The following is a 15,650-nucleotide window of genomic DNA, read 5'->3' as shown; positions in this document are numbered from 1 at the left end:
TGATCATACATGAATCAGAAACTCCTTACCGATTTTTATCAAGATGTCTTTCACTTGTGTCTGTAAAGGGGCATGTACTGATGTTGTGAGGAATGACGAGGAAATTCATGCTCATATGTGAGTGATGCGCTGTGTAGAGAGCGCAGATTCAGCTAGTATAATATAAAAAATACAAGTTATATATTTATGACAGATGTTTTGTCTTAAGTTTATTTTAATTCTTTGAAGAAAAAAACACGAAATGCAGAAATCTAATAAACAGCTAGAAACGAGTGATAGACACGGAGAAATTACTTTTTTTCAACGAAATTTTTACACAAATTTCTTGGTAATTTTGTCAATGACATTATAGATAAACTATAACGAGTGGAATTCAATGACGCTAATCGTAGAAAAAGGAATAGCTAAACACATACCGAAGAAAGCTTTCAGTTTAACGTCTCACGATTACGCCATTTAGGCTAAGGGAGACGACGATTCAAGCAAGTACGGTAAATGAGGATGGAAAAACTGGTGGAATGTTAAAGTGGAAGGAAATGTGAGTATCCCGAGAAAATCCATCACGAACTTACTTGGTAGAGGATCGAACCCTGGACCCCATGCACCAGAGATAAGTGCTTTACCACTGAGCCACTGTGGCCTCCCTCCAAATACCGAAGAAGAAAAAATATGTTAGCAAGGATACATAGTACGCAAATTCCGACTACAATTGAAATGTTCTGTGTGTATTTGGGTAAATGTTTAGCAGTTGTTGAGTGACAATGAAATTGACAACTCAATGAGAATCAATAGGCAGGGGCGTACGCAGGATGTGGGTCCTGGGGTCCGGACCCCCCCCCCCGAAATCCCGACTTTTTTTGTAAATGTAGTCTACTTTTAGGGGTAATTTTAAAAATTTTCATATAATTTAGCCTCGTATTTGGACCCCCCAAAACGCTTTAGACCCCTCCCGAAATAAATTCCTGCGTACGTTCCTGTCAATAGGAAAATATATATATTTTCAAGACACTTTTTCTCTTAGTTTAACGCCTCATAATTATGCACAACGCTAAAGGAGACGGTGATGATGATACTGAATGAAATTGGAGAATAAAGAAAGTGAAGGAGACAGAAGAACTCTGAGGCAATCAATGCACACGGTGTTCGTCCATCACAAAGTCAACTGGGCGCCAGTTGGGATCGAACTACGGACCCTACGCACCAGAGATTAGTGCTGCAGCACTGAGCCACTGTGGCTCAAAGACAATGTTGGTGTATTTTTTTTTTTAGTTGTTAGTGCGAAGGTTCTCTTCCCTCCCCCTCCCAAATACGTGGGAGCAATCACTCCACACTTATCACTCTCCCCACCCAAGAAAATGAAAAATTGTAGAGAAAGTTGGAGTTGGTTGTAACAAAACAATCCAGAGAACTTGCTCTGAAGAGTAAATTTCAATTTAACCTACTTAAATGTATCATTATGCGGCAGTGTTGGGTAAGTTACTTGTAAAAATTTAACGCGTTACAAGTTACTTTACTTTCCCTTAAAAAGTAACGCGTTACTTGCACCAGAAAAGTAACTGTTACCCTACTTCGAAAGTAACGTTATTAGGCCTAGGTCCGAAACTTTGGTGTATGTTAGTGTATGTGTGTGCGTGCAACAGGAGGAGTGTGAAGTGTGTACGAAACGTGTGAGTAATGTGCACTAGTTCCACCCTTGGAAGTTTCTGCACATTTCACACACATTTTGTACATATTTTTCACTCCTGTTGCACACAGATATACATGTAAATGAAGTGATCAAAACTCGTTGCAGTTTAGGCACACAAGAAGTGTAGGATTTTTACAGTGTACATGATAGTTGCTGTAGCATAATGTAATCATGTTTCTTACAAAAAGATATTTTGAAAAGTAAAAGTAATATATATATATTTATTTATTTATTTATTTATTTAACCATGATTCTTAATTATTGATTATGAGGGTAATCATAACCTATAAAACAGTTTACAGTATTTTTTACATCGAAGTTTTGATGTTTCGCTGATTAAAAGCTACTTACTTGAAAGAGTATACCATAAAAAATAAGGTTCTCGATCAAATTTGTCACATAGATGAACTTCAAGCCTGGAATTTTTTTTTGTATCATTTCACTTTGACGATGCAACTTAGGAGTGAGGGAGGGAGGTGATATTTAAAAATGATCGAAAATGGCCGATATTAATGTCGAATTCATAGTTTTCGGGGTCGCTGAGATAAACAGTGATATTTCCAATGCCGTTTTATAACAATATACTTTTGTTATATTTGTTTTAGTTCTGATTCTAACATTATATTATCTTATTGAGCCACAATGAATAAACTAAATTGACATAATGCAAAATGTCGTTTATTTTATACTTTCTTTTTATAAACTTTGTGATTCTTAAAAAGTAGTTGTCAATATGTCTAACCTTGCTTCTGTTTCCATAGTAACATATATAAACACATAGTCTTGGTAAAATATAAACAACAAAACATACATTGATTTATAACAAGATATGTTGCCTCTTTTTCTTCTTCTTTTTAACCTAGCTGGCTAGTGCATATTTTATAGAAAAGATCACACATTTTGCCCAAAGAATACAATTAAAAATACAACATATCGTTGTAGTTTTAATCCAAATTCATCACCCATTAGTATTTTATGTCCAAAATGAAATGTATTCTCCCCGTGCGAAAAACGGGTATTCTGCTTGTAAATTTCTAAATTAAAATCCAATAACATTATTTGTCCTCTCAAACCAACGATTGCAATAAAACTAAGAGCTGGAATCGAATCAGGAATCCAATGTACCAAGGAATTGAATTCTGTGTTGAGTTGAAGGAGCGTATTAACAGGGAAGGCCGGATTTTTGTACTTGTTTTTGTTCATCGAAGTTTATCGCCTCTTTTCACCATCGAGGCTATATGAGATGAGGACCTGCAGTTTAAGGTGGAATCCGAACCATCATAATGCGTTCAAGTTATCTTCTACCGGGAATTGAATCCGGAACCTCGTGGATCAGAAGCTCTTGCAGTTCATACTCAATTGTAGAAGATAGCAGAGCCTTTTTATTATTATTATTATTATTATTATTATTATTATTATTATTATTATTATTATTATTAATAATAATAATAATAATAATAATAATAATAATAATAATAATAATAATAATATTATTATTTAAATAAAATCAGTGCTACATAGGGATGTAAAGCAAGAGATATGTATAAAGAAGAAGCAGATTCCTTATGGTAGAACCGGTATGATCAGTGACGACGCTAGCTTTAATATCTCGAGGGGATAGGTAAGCAGAGGACCAGAGAATTTTTTTGGGGGGGCAGCTATTTCTGTACACCGAAATTAATATTTGTCTGGAAGGCAGGCGATGTCACCGGGGGCACTTACCCCTTGCTTCCTCTCGCATCGTCATTGTGCGATGGCTCAATCTAAGCGGACGCAGCCGTAGTCTTATACTGAGTACCATCAAATAAGCTGGGAGAGGCGCAAAATTTTCTTGGTCCCAGGAGCGTAAATTACCTAAAAAATGAGCCTGACTTTAGCAGTGTAATGGCGGAAAGTAGCAAGAAAAGTTACGGTATACTGATGTGTTATTATGTTCACTTTTCCTATTTGTCTGTTGTTATTGAATAAAAACAGTTTTTGTCATTTTATTAAGAAATGTGTTGATTCTTTGCAGAGCAGTAGATGCAGAAATGGCGCTGCAATCGCGATCAAGAATTGCTTTGGAGTCCACTATTTCGTTCGATAGATATCACAGTTTATCAGAGGTGAGTGATTTTTACCTGTACACTATACGTAGAATGTAACAATGTTAGTACATAAAAATGTGTCATGAAGTAAAAATAATATTGTGCATCCTGATGCAAAATATCCCTACCGGGAATCGAACACGGATCTTCCGCAACGAAAGCTGCCAGTGATGATTTCAGGACGCATCCTGGATCCCCCACCGGAGTTTTGAAATTTTCCCCACCAAGAAGTCTATCTCTGATTGTGTTTAAGGTGGGTTATCATTATTTTTGTAGTCAATCCCCTTATGCTTATTGTCTTCCCCGGAAAATAACCTCTGAAACTTATTTGCTATATGCTAGATACGCTCGCTCAAGCATATAGCTCGCTGGAATCCCTTTGCCCTGAGGCTATGACAATCTAACTGTGAATGACTTCTATTGCGAAACGAAAATATTTTTCTATGATTGCGACTACAAGCAGTTCAAAAGATTTGGGGAGCACGGTGGCAGGCCCGTATCCAGGGGGGTCTAGGGGGGTCGGGCCCCTTTAAATTTTTGCTCCACATAAATTTTCACGGTAGGCTTGCAAATGAACTATAATACGGTTGCATCGTTCCCCCTAATTTCAGCCAGGCCCCCTACATTTTTAGGCTGGCCATCGGCCTGCACGGTGACTCAGTGTAGAAAATGAAATATTTCAGTTTTACGTCCCAGGCTTATGCCGGGTAGGCTAAAGGAGACGGTGATGATGAGATATGAATGAAATGGTGAAATGAAGAGAGCGAGAAAACGGGAGAACCCCGTGAAAACCCACGAGCACGGTGTTTGTCCACCACAAAGTCCACACGGCGCAAGCTGGGATCGAACCAGGACCCGAAGCACCGGAGGTGAACGCTCTACCATTGAGCCACCGCGGCCCCGGTCCAATGGTCAAGTACTTACCTCTGGTGCATGAGGACTTTTGTTGGATTCCTGGGCCAAGTAATTTGTGTTGGACAACATCGTGCCCGTGGGTTTTCTCGAGATACTCAGTTTCCTTCAACATTATCATTCCACCAATTCTTCCATCATCCTTAATCCACTTGCTTTAAGCATCTGTCTCTCTTAGCTTAACGAGCATAATCGTGGGACGTTAAACTGAAAAAATTCATTTCATTTGAAAGTGCAAAATATTCCATCTCCAGCGGGAGCGGATTTTAATACACTGGGGTGGAAAGTAATACTGCGAAATCTTGGGAATACACATTCAGGAGAATAGGAGACATAGCCCCGGAAGGGATTTTGTATTTCCGTGGGAAATTCCTTCAGGGTCACTCCCTGGAAATTGTCACTGAGCAGCATGATTAGAAAATGAACAAACTACACTTAGCTAAAAGTAACATTTATACTTTTAAAAAATGCTACTGTTAAGTGTAGATCGTTAGAAATTGGCATTATGAGTGCAGAATGGTCCAAAGTTACAGCCGAACCACAATACTACTAGCTAATCAGCATGTAGAAATGTAAAAATTGTCAGCACTGATAAGAACATACACTTCTACTTTCAAGAATTTTGATCATTTACCGCGTTGCCGCGCTACTGTACAGCGTACCATAGATAGCACATAGTATAGAGCTGCTGCCATCTGTTGAATGTGTTCGCAATAAAAATGGTGATAGACACACAAAACGAATGCTTGTATTACTTAAGTCTGAAATTTACAGTATTTGCGATTTTTAAATAGTAGGACCACAGTGACATAGTGGTGGAGCGCTCACCTGTGATGTGTGGGGTCTCTAGTACGAACACAGCTCGAGCCAAGTTGTCTTTGTGGTGGGCCAACCGCCTGCGTTTGTTTCATGTTCTGTTTCCTTTCACTTACTTCCTCCCACCATCCATTATTATCATTACGCCTCCCTTAACCTCTTAGGATAATCGTCGGACGTAAACTAAAATAAATACAGGGTATTTCAAAACAACACCGACAACGTTGGGAGCTGATTCCTGACACCAAGATAAGACAAAAAAAAAGTACAGACCAACCTGGGTGCACAATTGCTTCTTTCGAAGTTATAGGCAATGGTGCTATTCGGGCGAACCGGTTGTTAAAATACTTCGAGTTCGCAGAACCGTTTGTTATACCGAGATAAACCTACATACAAACACACACACACACACACAATTACCAAGCCAAGCGTGGAAGAAAGAAGCCAAACAAAGTATATGTTTAAACCTGGCAGAACTCATTTTCAGAATTTGAAAATTAAACCATGGAGATCGTTCGTTCACGATTATTCTCATAAAATTTTCTTTTGTTCAGGATTTATAAACAATTAATACCAAAAGCAAAATCGGCGGTGCCAACTACACGTAGCAGTATCCATTTTCGGCAATCGAAAATAAACTACGCAGATAAGATTTCTATATCTTTTGTATTTCTATTAGCATAGCAAGTGTGTGCATTCCAAATTTCAGCTGGAAGGGAGAGCTTGTAGAATACAAATTTTTCGCAGCCAAAACAATTGACCTATTTGAAGAACATTACTTTGCTCTGTACATACGAGATTATTAATGGAGGGCGGGGGGAATGGTAAATTTTATTTTAAGTGTCTTTTTTCTAAGAAATTCTTACAGCTACAGGGTTAAGTACGATATCTCAGAAGAAGGTATAGATGTTTATTCCCTAATCTCAAATGCTCAGATATCAAGAATGAGAACTGGGATCATATGGGTGAAGTAGTGAGGGTTACTTACTTTCGAAACTCATATATACCATTATTAGCAATTGTCGATCCATTGTTGGATCAAGGTCTCTTAAATACTTTTTGACAACCATCTATCTTGGATAATTCGTTCGAAGTGCAACATAATTTCGTCACACTATTTGTATGCTGTGTAGGTCGCTACATGTCACAAGAGAATTATATCTACCTATCCGTCTACCAGGGGCGGATCCAGGGGGGGCGATCGGGGCGATCGCCCCCCCCCCAGAAGAGGAAGATTTCTTATTTTATATATATAAATAAAACCCATCCCAAAGTTTGGAGCCCTTAAAAGTAGCAGTATGACAACCCACCGCCCCCCCCAGAAGTCGGTCCTGGATCCGCCCCTGCCGTCTACTATATATATATATATAGAGAGAGAGAGAGAGAACCGGTTGTTAAAAAATTTGAATAGCACCACTGGTTATAGACTGCAAAAATATGAAAAAATGAACTTTAATGGTACATAGCTCCAAAACTATGGAACCTACCGTAGTCAGGACGAGACTTCACTTAGGAAATAATATATGCGCTATCTAAAAATACATGTTTGAGAATCATGTGGTACTTCTGCAACAATTTTTATGGAGGTAGTTGGGAGTACTTCAAATTATAGGCCCGTAGCCAAACCTCCTCTATAAAAATTGTTCCAGAATTCTGAAACATGCATTTTTTGGAAAGGGCACATATTAGTTCCCAAGTGAACTCTTAACCCGAACACGGTAGGCTCCATAGTTTTGGAACTATGGACCATTAAAGTTCAGTTTTTCGTGTTTTCGGCAGCCTATAACTCCGAAAGAAAACATTTGTGTACCCAAGTTGGTCTATACTTTTTGTCTTATTTTGATGTCAGGAATCACCTCCCAAACGTTGTCGATGTTGTTTTGAAACACCCTGTATATAAATTTTAAAGAGTACCCAAAAAATATATGCAAAATAATATTACTACAAGCAATGTATAAAATAATAAATGTATTTCTTATTTCTAGACATTATTGTAGTATTTCCGGGCCATATTATTGGAATACAAACTATACAGGAAAATAACATTAAAAAGAAACAATCATTTATACACCACGAACTCAATTTAAGGTTTGATTTATTCTTACGCAACGTTGACGTTATAAAGAGCGGAACCTACTACGTGCATGGGCTCCGAATACATCAGAACCTGAATCCACTCAACCTTTTCTTTCAGTTTAAGGGCGCACGGTTATGCCGTTTAGGCTAAAGGGGACGGATGAGTAAGGCAAGTGAATGATGATAGAGGAACCTGGTGGAATGATAATAGGGAGGAAACGGAAGTACCCCGAGAAAACCCACGGACACGATGTTGTCTACCACAAACGTACTTCCCCGGGGATCGAACCAGGGACCCCACGAACCAGAAGTGAACGCTCTATCACAGCCACCGTGCCTCCCCTGAATCCATTCAAGTTGACAGTTCACAGAGCATCATGACGGTTCACGGACCTCGGATAGAGCAAACCCTTCCCCACTACGTTATTTTGCCTTCAAGAAAAGTGTGTTGCTTTATGGCTAACGCGCATGCTTTGACTCCACCTGGATCAAGGTTTGCTCCCCGGCGGTGCACAAAGTAGCTTGAAAGTACGGATGCGCACGAGACGAGTCGAGACAGGATTTTCCTGACAAAATTTGAGTCGAAACACGGCTCTTCCAATAGGGAAGTATACATTTTTCGAGTCGAGACATCACTTTTACAGCACATTTTCGAGTCGAGAGAGCCACAAATCTTGTCTCGTGCGCATCCGTACTTGAAAGCAATGGCTTGACTGCTCGAAATACTGGAAAACTATCACCTTCTTAATGAATAGGGAATATGCTCCTCTGACACCTGATGTTTCGACTCTATTCTACAAACTAGGAGCATGTCTGGGTTACAGGACCTAAACTATTGCTTCGAACCTGTTTAACTATTTACAGAATTTAATTACTTATTTATGATGATTATTTAACACATTTTGGTAAGTTAATTAAATATAGTTCGTAAAAATGAAATGAAATATTTCAGTTTAACATTATGCCCCCTTTAGGCTAAGGGGGACGATGATTAAGGCAAGTGAATGATGATGGAAGAATTGGTGGAATGAAAAAGCGGGAGTACCCCGAGAAAACCCACGGACACGATGTTGTCCATCACAAACTTACTTGGGGGAGGATTGAACCAGGGACCCCACGCACCAAAGGTAAACGCTCTACCACTGATCCACCGTGCTGAATATGGTTCATATTAGTCTATGTACCGTGTAAATTAAACTGACTTGCACATAATAGTTCACGTTACATATCTGGTTGGGAGTGTTTGCAAATTAATACAACTCTTGCAATTAATTTACTAATTTTTGTTCTTCTACATTTCACTAGATCTCCTCATATCTGAAGCATTTAGCAACCAACTTCCCTCATCTTGTGACAGCCTGGGATTTAGGAAAAAGTGTAGAAGGACGCAGTATTTACCTGATAAAAGTGTCCAAAGGAGGTTCCAATAAGCCCGCCATTTTCATTGATGGAAGTGAGTTACTTTTTATTGTATATCTAACCGCCAGTTTCACCAACAATCGTTGTAATTAACATGTTGTTTTTAAAATCTTTTTTAAAAAAAATATATTTTTGACCAATTTCGATTATCGTTGATCGTCAGGAAATGATAGTTTTTAATAATTTAGGCCTAATTAATTTCAAAATGACTTTATGCAATTTTTGTTACACAAATGTTGTCTCGTATTTAATGAAAGTTGGTGAAACCTGCCGGTAAGGATTATATTTTCTTATTTATTAGGACTTTGTTCTAGCTATTGCCTAGTCATGATGACTTGATCACTCGCAAAGTAGAAAATAAATTTATAACTGCTACTACAAGGTTTAAATGCAACAGCAGATCAATTAGTAATGCACATATTTCACGAGACACTATATTAACCTGGGACGTGAAAATTCAAAGTAAAGTACTTTCAAGTTCGCACTGTAGTCGGCAGTTGTTGGATCAGGCGTGAACTATTGAGCAAAGATGGAGTGTGTGTTACAGCCGTCTACTTGTAAAAAACAGTGCGTTTTTTTTTTTTTTTTTTTTTTTGGCTCACGAAGGACAAGACCAGAGAAATTCGGGGGGTGTATCAGGAAGACGGTATGGACCATAGCAACTGGTACAAAATTTGTGAAGAGGGTAGTGTAAACCTTGCCAATTTGCCACGTGCCATACGTCCAGCACCAGAATCAAGAGAATGTCACATGACCAGACCAGACCAGACCAGAATGTCACATCCATTAAAGAGCCAACTTGGTAAGACCAGAGAATCCACCTTCGAGCTCTGTCAGACATGTTCAACATTTCGTACGGTGCAACGAATGATGTGGTGCATGAAAAACCGAAATTTCGTAAGAATGAATGCACGGTAAGTGAAAAAAAATCTCACAGACATTCAAAAGGGGCAGCGAATAATGGCATACCCCGACCTGGCACGGTACGCTGAAAAGGACATTCTTTCCTGGAAAGTTTCCTTACAGGTAAAGGTCCTAAGCGTACCACTACACACCTGAAACAAAGAGAGTGTGGAATGGAAACGTAGCGATTCTTCACAAAAGAGAAATCCAAGGTGACTCAATCTGTGTTAGTGACTGTATTCTGGGTTATGGTATAGGTTATTTCTAATACGCGAGGCCTTTGTAAATGCTACACCATATGAAACAACATTGGCAAAATTGTGTCATGCACTTCGTGAGGATCATGACAAATGCCTTAATATTAATGCTGGAAATGTAAAACTTCTTTATGGCAATGCACGCTCCCATGATGCTTGTTCTGTACGTAAGAAGCTCAAGAAGTTTGGATGGGTGCTGCTCGAACACGCGCTGTACAGTCCTGGTCTGGATATTTGGCCCAATTAAGAAATTCTTGACTAGTCAACTTTTCCGTTCTGATGGTTAAGTCAAATCAGTTGTGGGCACATGGTTATACTCCCAAAAGACAACTTCTATGAATAAAATATTCTGAAACTTGTGTCATGATGCGAGAAATGTGTTGAGAAATTTGATGGCTATGTTAAAGAGTAGTTTTAATATAATTCTTTTGTAAGTTTTATGTATTATTGTCGTATTACCTATTACTTTCATCTACATTACCTATTACTTATTACTTTCTTAGTTTTACGTTAGATATTGATCCACCTTTGTAGTCAAATGCAGAAGACAATAGCCACATTAGCTAGATATGTTTTATTCTAAATGAACTGCAGTAAATAAATGCCAATTCTGTGATTCAGACATCATGTAGCTGTACAGTGGCTGTAGATTAGCTATAAATGAATATGTTGTGAGAGATAACATCAAATTCAGAGTTGACAATACCATATCGGAAATTCCACTATATCAAAGGCAAAAATATTTTTTTGAAAGATTTTCAAGCTATAACATTGATAACGCTGACTTTATCATCAATGTTTCAGTGGATATATTTAGCATTACCTGGTATTATTTTTTTCACTGCTTGAAAATAAAGACGAAGAAGTATTCACGAACAGCTTATAAAATGTAAAATAATTGAGAAACTCATTATGGCACACAAATTGACAATTATGTTGTTAATGCGATTTTAACAGATTTATTTGTTTCCTTATCTCTATAATATAACACAAGAAGTTCTGAGTAAATTAGTGACTGACTGATCCAAGCCTTGGCGAAACCGCTTAAGCTAGAAACTTGAAATTTGGACAGGGTACAGGATTTGAAACGTAACAAGTGTATCCTGACTCTTCGCTTTCAAATGTTGGCAACCTTATGCGCACGAGAACTGCTGAATGAAACGAAAGAAAAATTGCACTGTACTTCACTGCAAGTAGCCAAATAAACTACATTTCAAGCATAACATCTCTATTTAAAGAGATGGCTATGTATCAAGCCATATATTATTTTATGAACTTTATGCCGCCGAGTTATTATCCAACTGAGCTGAATGTAGCTTGAAATAGGTTCAAACTGGCAATCCGAATCAAGTCCTTATAAATAAGAAATCAAAAGTTCATTCATGTGATAAAGATTCTTTCTTATCTGTCAGAAGGCCAGAACGAGTAACCTTGCGAAGTATCCTATATGACTGACGAATGTGTGCTTCTCTGTAAAAATAGAAGACTTTTCTTGCATTTTCTAATATTATAGTAGCGGAATTATTGTCTTAACCTTTGCAGCCGTGGGGTGAAGTTGAAACACGAGAAAAGCTGTAATCTATCTCGAAGATTATAGGTAATCTACAGTCAATGTAATATCTCGTTTTTATATCTTTTTAATAATGCATAATATGTACTTGATGGTTGTATAATTCGTGTTATGAGCAGCAGTGCAAGTTTATTTTTTCTGCTTATATTGTTCGCCATGATTTCTTTTCATTTTTTTTTAGAAAGTAAGAACAAATAATTCGGAATGGATATTATATCGTAAACTCGTGAACTTAATGTTATTATCAGTGACCAACACCGATCATATTCAAGCACTCATTTTACAGAAAGGCTCCTTTAATATTGGTATTTTAAAATTAATTATATTAATGTGAAGTTATATAGACCAAACCTACGTGTAGCAATGTCGTACCTAATATCCAAAAGCGTTTTTTTTTTTACCTGTTCAGAATACCTATACCAGAATGAACTGTTCTAAATATAGCTTCTCTATAGATGGCAGATTAATACTCATGTACCGGTATGTAAAGATATTCATAGATAGTACAGGATTTCGATAAATGGATGGAAGTGTAAACCACTGCCTCTAATACGCGAAAACTGAAAACATACTTAAAAATAACCTTGCACTATTAATATATGCATTCTAACGTTCTAATTATAGAACCATATCATACATTTATTAAAAAGATAGCAAATGTATTCTAAAAATGAGTGAAATAATTCACAAGCCAGATCATTACAACAACCCACTACTTTTTGAATGAAGTCGTTGGCCTGATAAGAGTCACGGGGCACAGCAGCATCGCTTGCCAGACGGTGACAGGTATCGTATTCGATCAATCAGTGTAGTACTTGTAGGTAGAATGGGGAAGGCTGGCGACATATCAGAGTTTGATAGAGACCAGATTGTGATGGCTGAGAACGAGCATCTCAGAAACTCTGCGACTTGTCGGATGTTCGCAAGCTGCCGTGGTTAATGTCTTCAAAGGTGGAAAAAGGACGGTAAAACCTGCACCAAAAGACAAGGTCTGGAGCGGCCACACCTCATTAAAGATATCAGACACGTTGACTGTGGAGGTTGGTGCAACAGGATTGGTCACAAACTGTTGCACAATTAACAACAGGCTTTAACAGTGTGCAAAACACTAGACTGTATGAACACACAGTTCATCGTACACTGTTAGGCATGGAACTCCGCAGTCGATGATCCACATGTGCATCAAAGATAATTTCATTGCATCGTGGATAACAACTGGAATTGGCACTTACCATTTGTCATTGGACCGCTGAACAATGACACAACGTTGCATGATCCGATAAATCACAATACTGCCTTCATCACGGTGATAGCTGGGTCAGAATCCGTCGTCTTTCAGAGAAACAACTGATCGAGATGTGCACAGTAGGACGATTATATATAAATTGTAACTGCATTGTAATTTTGGAAACCTTCACGTAGTCATCTATGGGCCCAGTAGTGCGTGTAGAGTGTACCACGATGGTTCCAAGCTATTGGCAAGTTATTGTTGATTATGTATACCCATTTATGTGAACCACGTTTCAAGCTGGCACAATATCTTTCAGCAGGACAGTAGTTAAAGGAGTACAGTAGTGAATTTCTATTGCTGGAATGGCCCACAAACTCATTGATTCTTAACCCAACTGAACACCATTGGAATGTCATTGAACGTTAGACTTGAGCTTATCACCCTTTCCGCGGAATTTACAGGAATTAAGTGACTTGTTTGTGCATCCATAGTATCACCACGCGTCTACCAATCTATCGAAGTCTCATTATTGACATCCCACACTGCATTACCGCTGTCCTAAGATCCAAAAGTGAACATACCACATATTAGGTAGGTGGTAATAATGTTTTGGCTGGTGAATGCACATCACGTGTCATTGAGTGTACACGTGTCATTCCAAATGTTTTGGGGACCTTTGCGTTTATGAATAAGATCCGAGGCGAATGTTATTGGTATTGTAGTAAAGGAGGAACCTTACTGCTAATATCGTTTTCGTTCTCTACCGATAGATAGCAACAAACGCAGCATTTAGTCAAAATGGATTCTGGCATAGATAATACAAAACAGAAATGCTATTGGAGTTCCTGACAGCTGAACTAATTGCACTCAATTGTCATTTATTCACGCTTGCTTGCTAAAGGTTTATGGAGACCATACAGGGAATCAGGCCATAAGCCAGCCCAAAAATATAGAGGGGCCCGATCCAACTATATTATAGTTCACCACCATATTATAGTTCATTTGCAAGCCTATCGTGAAAATTTTAAGGGGGCAGTAAAAATTTAGGGGGCCCGCCCCTCCCCTGGACACGAGCCTGCAGGGAATGTAGTGCGCTTGAGAAATTGTGAAAAGGATATATATGACATTACGTCCAAGAAACTGTATGCACAGCTGAATGTTCTTCATTACTTTCAGAATGACCCTTCTAAAAACGTTGAAACATCTTGTGATCTCAAAGCAGGCAGCACGGATGGGTTGATTGAGGCATGACAGCTGAACAGGGGCCGTGGCTTGTGGTGTACACCCTTTTCACCACTTCTAAGAGGTACTACTTATCGCTTTACAGTACTCGCATCCCCTGCATCGTCTTCTTCAATCGTTGATGAGTGAGAATGAATGTAATATGTTAAGCTTTCAGGAAGTTCAATAATATATTTCTGCTTCGTGTGTACAGTCATGTCCAAAATTATTGTCGCATGTCTATAAATATGTTTTTGTAGGAATATAATTTGATAACGAATTCGCCCGGTATTTCTTATAATGTTAGTATGTATATAATCGGCAAAGACATGTATGTGGCAAATTTCATGTCAAAATAGCAGTAAATAAAAATAAAACGAAAATAAAACTTTCTTGTCCATTTAGCAACATTTTGTTTTACTCATTCTAATTTTCGTATTTATAATTCTTTTCCTATGAAATTTACCACAAATATACATTTCCCGATTATACATATAGTGACAGTATTAAAAGTACCCTGCATAAGAATTGTTAAATTATATTCTTACAAGAAGACAGTTATAGAAATGCGACAATCATTTTGGACATGAGTGTACCTATAATTTCAGACGCCATTATCCTTAGTATCATATCTGTACATGTAAATGTGTATATTTGAATTGTTTTCACTAAATGAAATGAAAATGCTAGAAACAATGTTCATAATGGACTGTAATTTTAAAGTTTGATTTGCCTCACCACACGAGTGCAACAAAATATAAAATGTACTATATTTAATGGATTTTAACTTCAACTGCATATAAAATACTACACGAAAAATATGTTTCCAATCCTTCTAGCTGTAACTGCTTGTGGTAAGATAGCTAATTGTTTGAACTACGTTGTAAAATCTTTGACCGTACTATATGTTCCATCTGCCAGAAACTGCAACTTTTGCCTCCTCACTTTGGAAACAAAAACAAGGCGCTAAGCTACATAACACTGTTGCCAGTTAAAGAAGCACACTGTTAAAAACACAAATAACCCCACCCAACATCTTTAGTATAATCAGATCCAATTACGTAGATTGTTTTCGAAAGATGTAAAGATCATAATCCTGTTTACAACAATTTGATATTTCAAACGGTTTCGAAGACATGAGAAACATGGGTATAGATTGCTATTGTATTATAGTATAAAATGCTTCATATAACCAGCAAATTTTGTTTTGATAATGTAGAAGGAATCACACAACTGACCCTTTAGCACATGTCATTAATGATAGAATTAAGATTTGAAGGTAGTTAGAATTAATGTAGTTTTGCTATTACAGCTATTCATGCGAGGGAATGGATTGCCCCATCGACTGTTCTCTATATCCTTCATCAACTGGTTGAGAATTATGACTCAAACAAGGAGCTGGTGGACTCCATTGATTGGTATCTGCTACCAGTGTTAAACCCTGATGGATATAACTATACATTTACTCAGG

The 15,650-nt window shown here is 37.8% G+C and overlaps 1 protein-coding gene across 2 annotated transcripts in view; it reads left to right on the top strand.

Annotated features, from left to right (window-relative positions):
* Window positions 1-15,650, top strand: part of LOC145689855 (carboxypeptidase B-like) — a 107,069-nt gene that overhangs the window by 49,896 nt on the left and 41,523 nt on the right. For both annotated transcript variants that reach the window (XM_081764119.1, XM_081764120.1), the window contains 3 exons: window positions 3,702-3,792; window positions 8,884-9,031; window positions 15,492-15,649. In XM_081764119.1, coding sequence (XP_081620245.1) covers window positions 3,702-3,792; window positions 8,884-9,031; window positions 15,492-15,649 — 397 coding nt within the window. The remainder of the gene's footprint in view (window positions 1-3,701; window positions 3,793-8,883; window positions 9,032-15,491; window position 15,650) is intronic.

The sequence above is a fragment of the Thermobia domestica genome, chromosome 7, assembly GCF_964235325.1.
Source record: "Thermobia domestica chromosome 7, izTheDome1.hap1.1, whole genome shotgun sequence".
Lineage (NCBI taxonomy): Eukaryota > Metazoa > Arthropoda > Insecta > Zygentoma > Lepismatidae > Thermobia > Thermobia domestica.
Note: the sequence above shows the minus strand (reverse complement) of the source record. Positions and strands in the feature narration are given on the sequence as shown.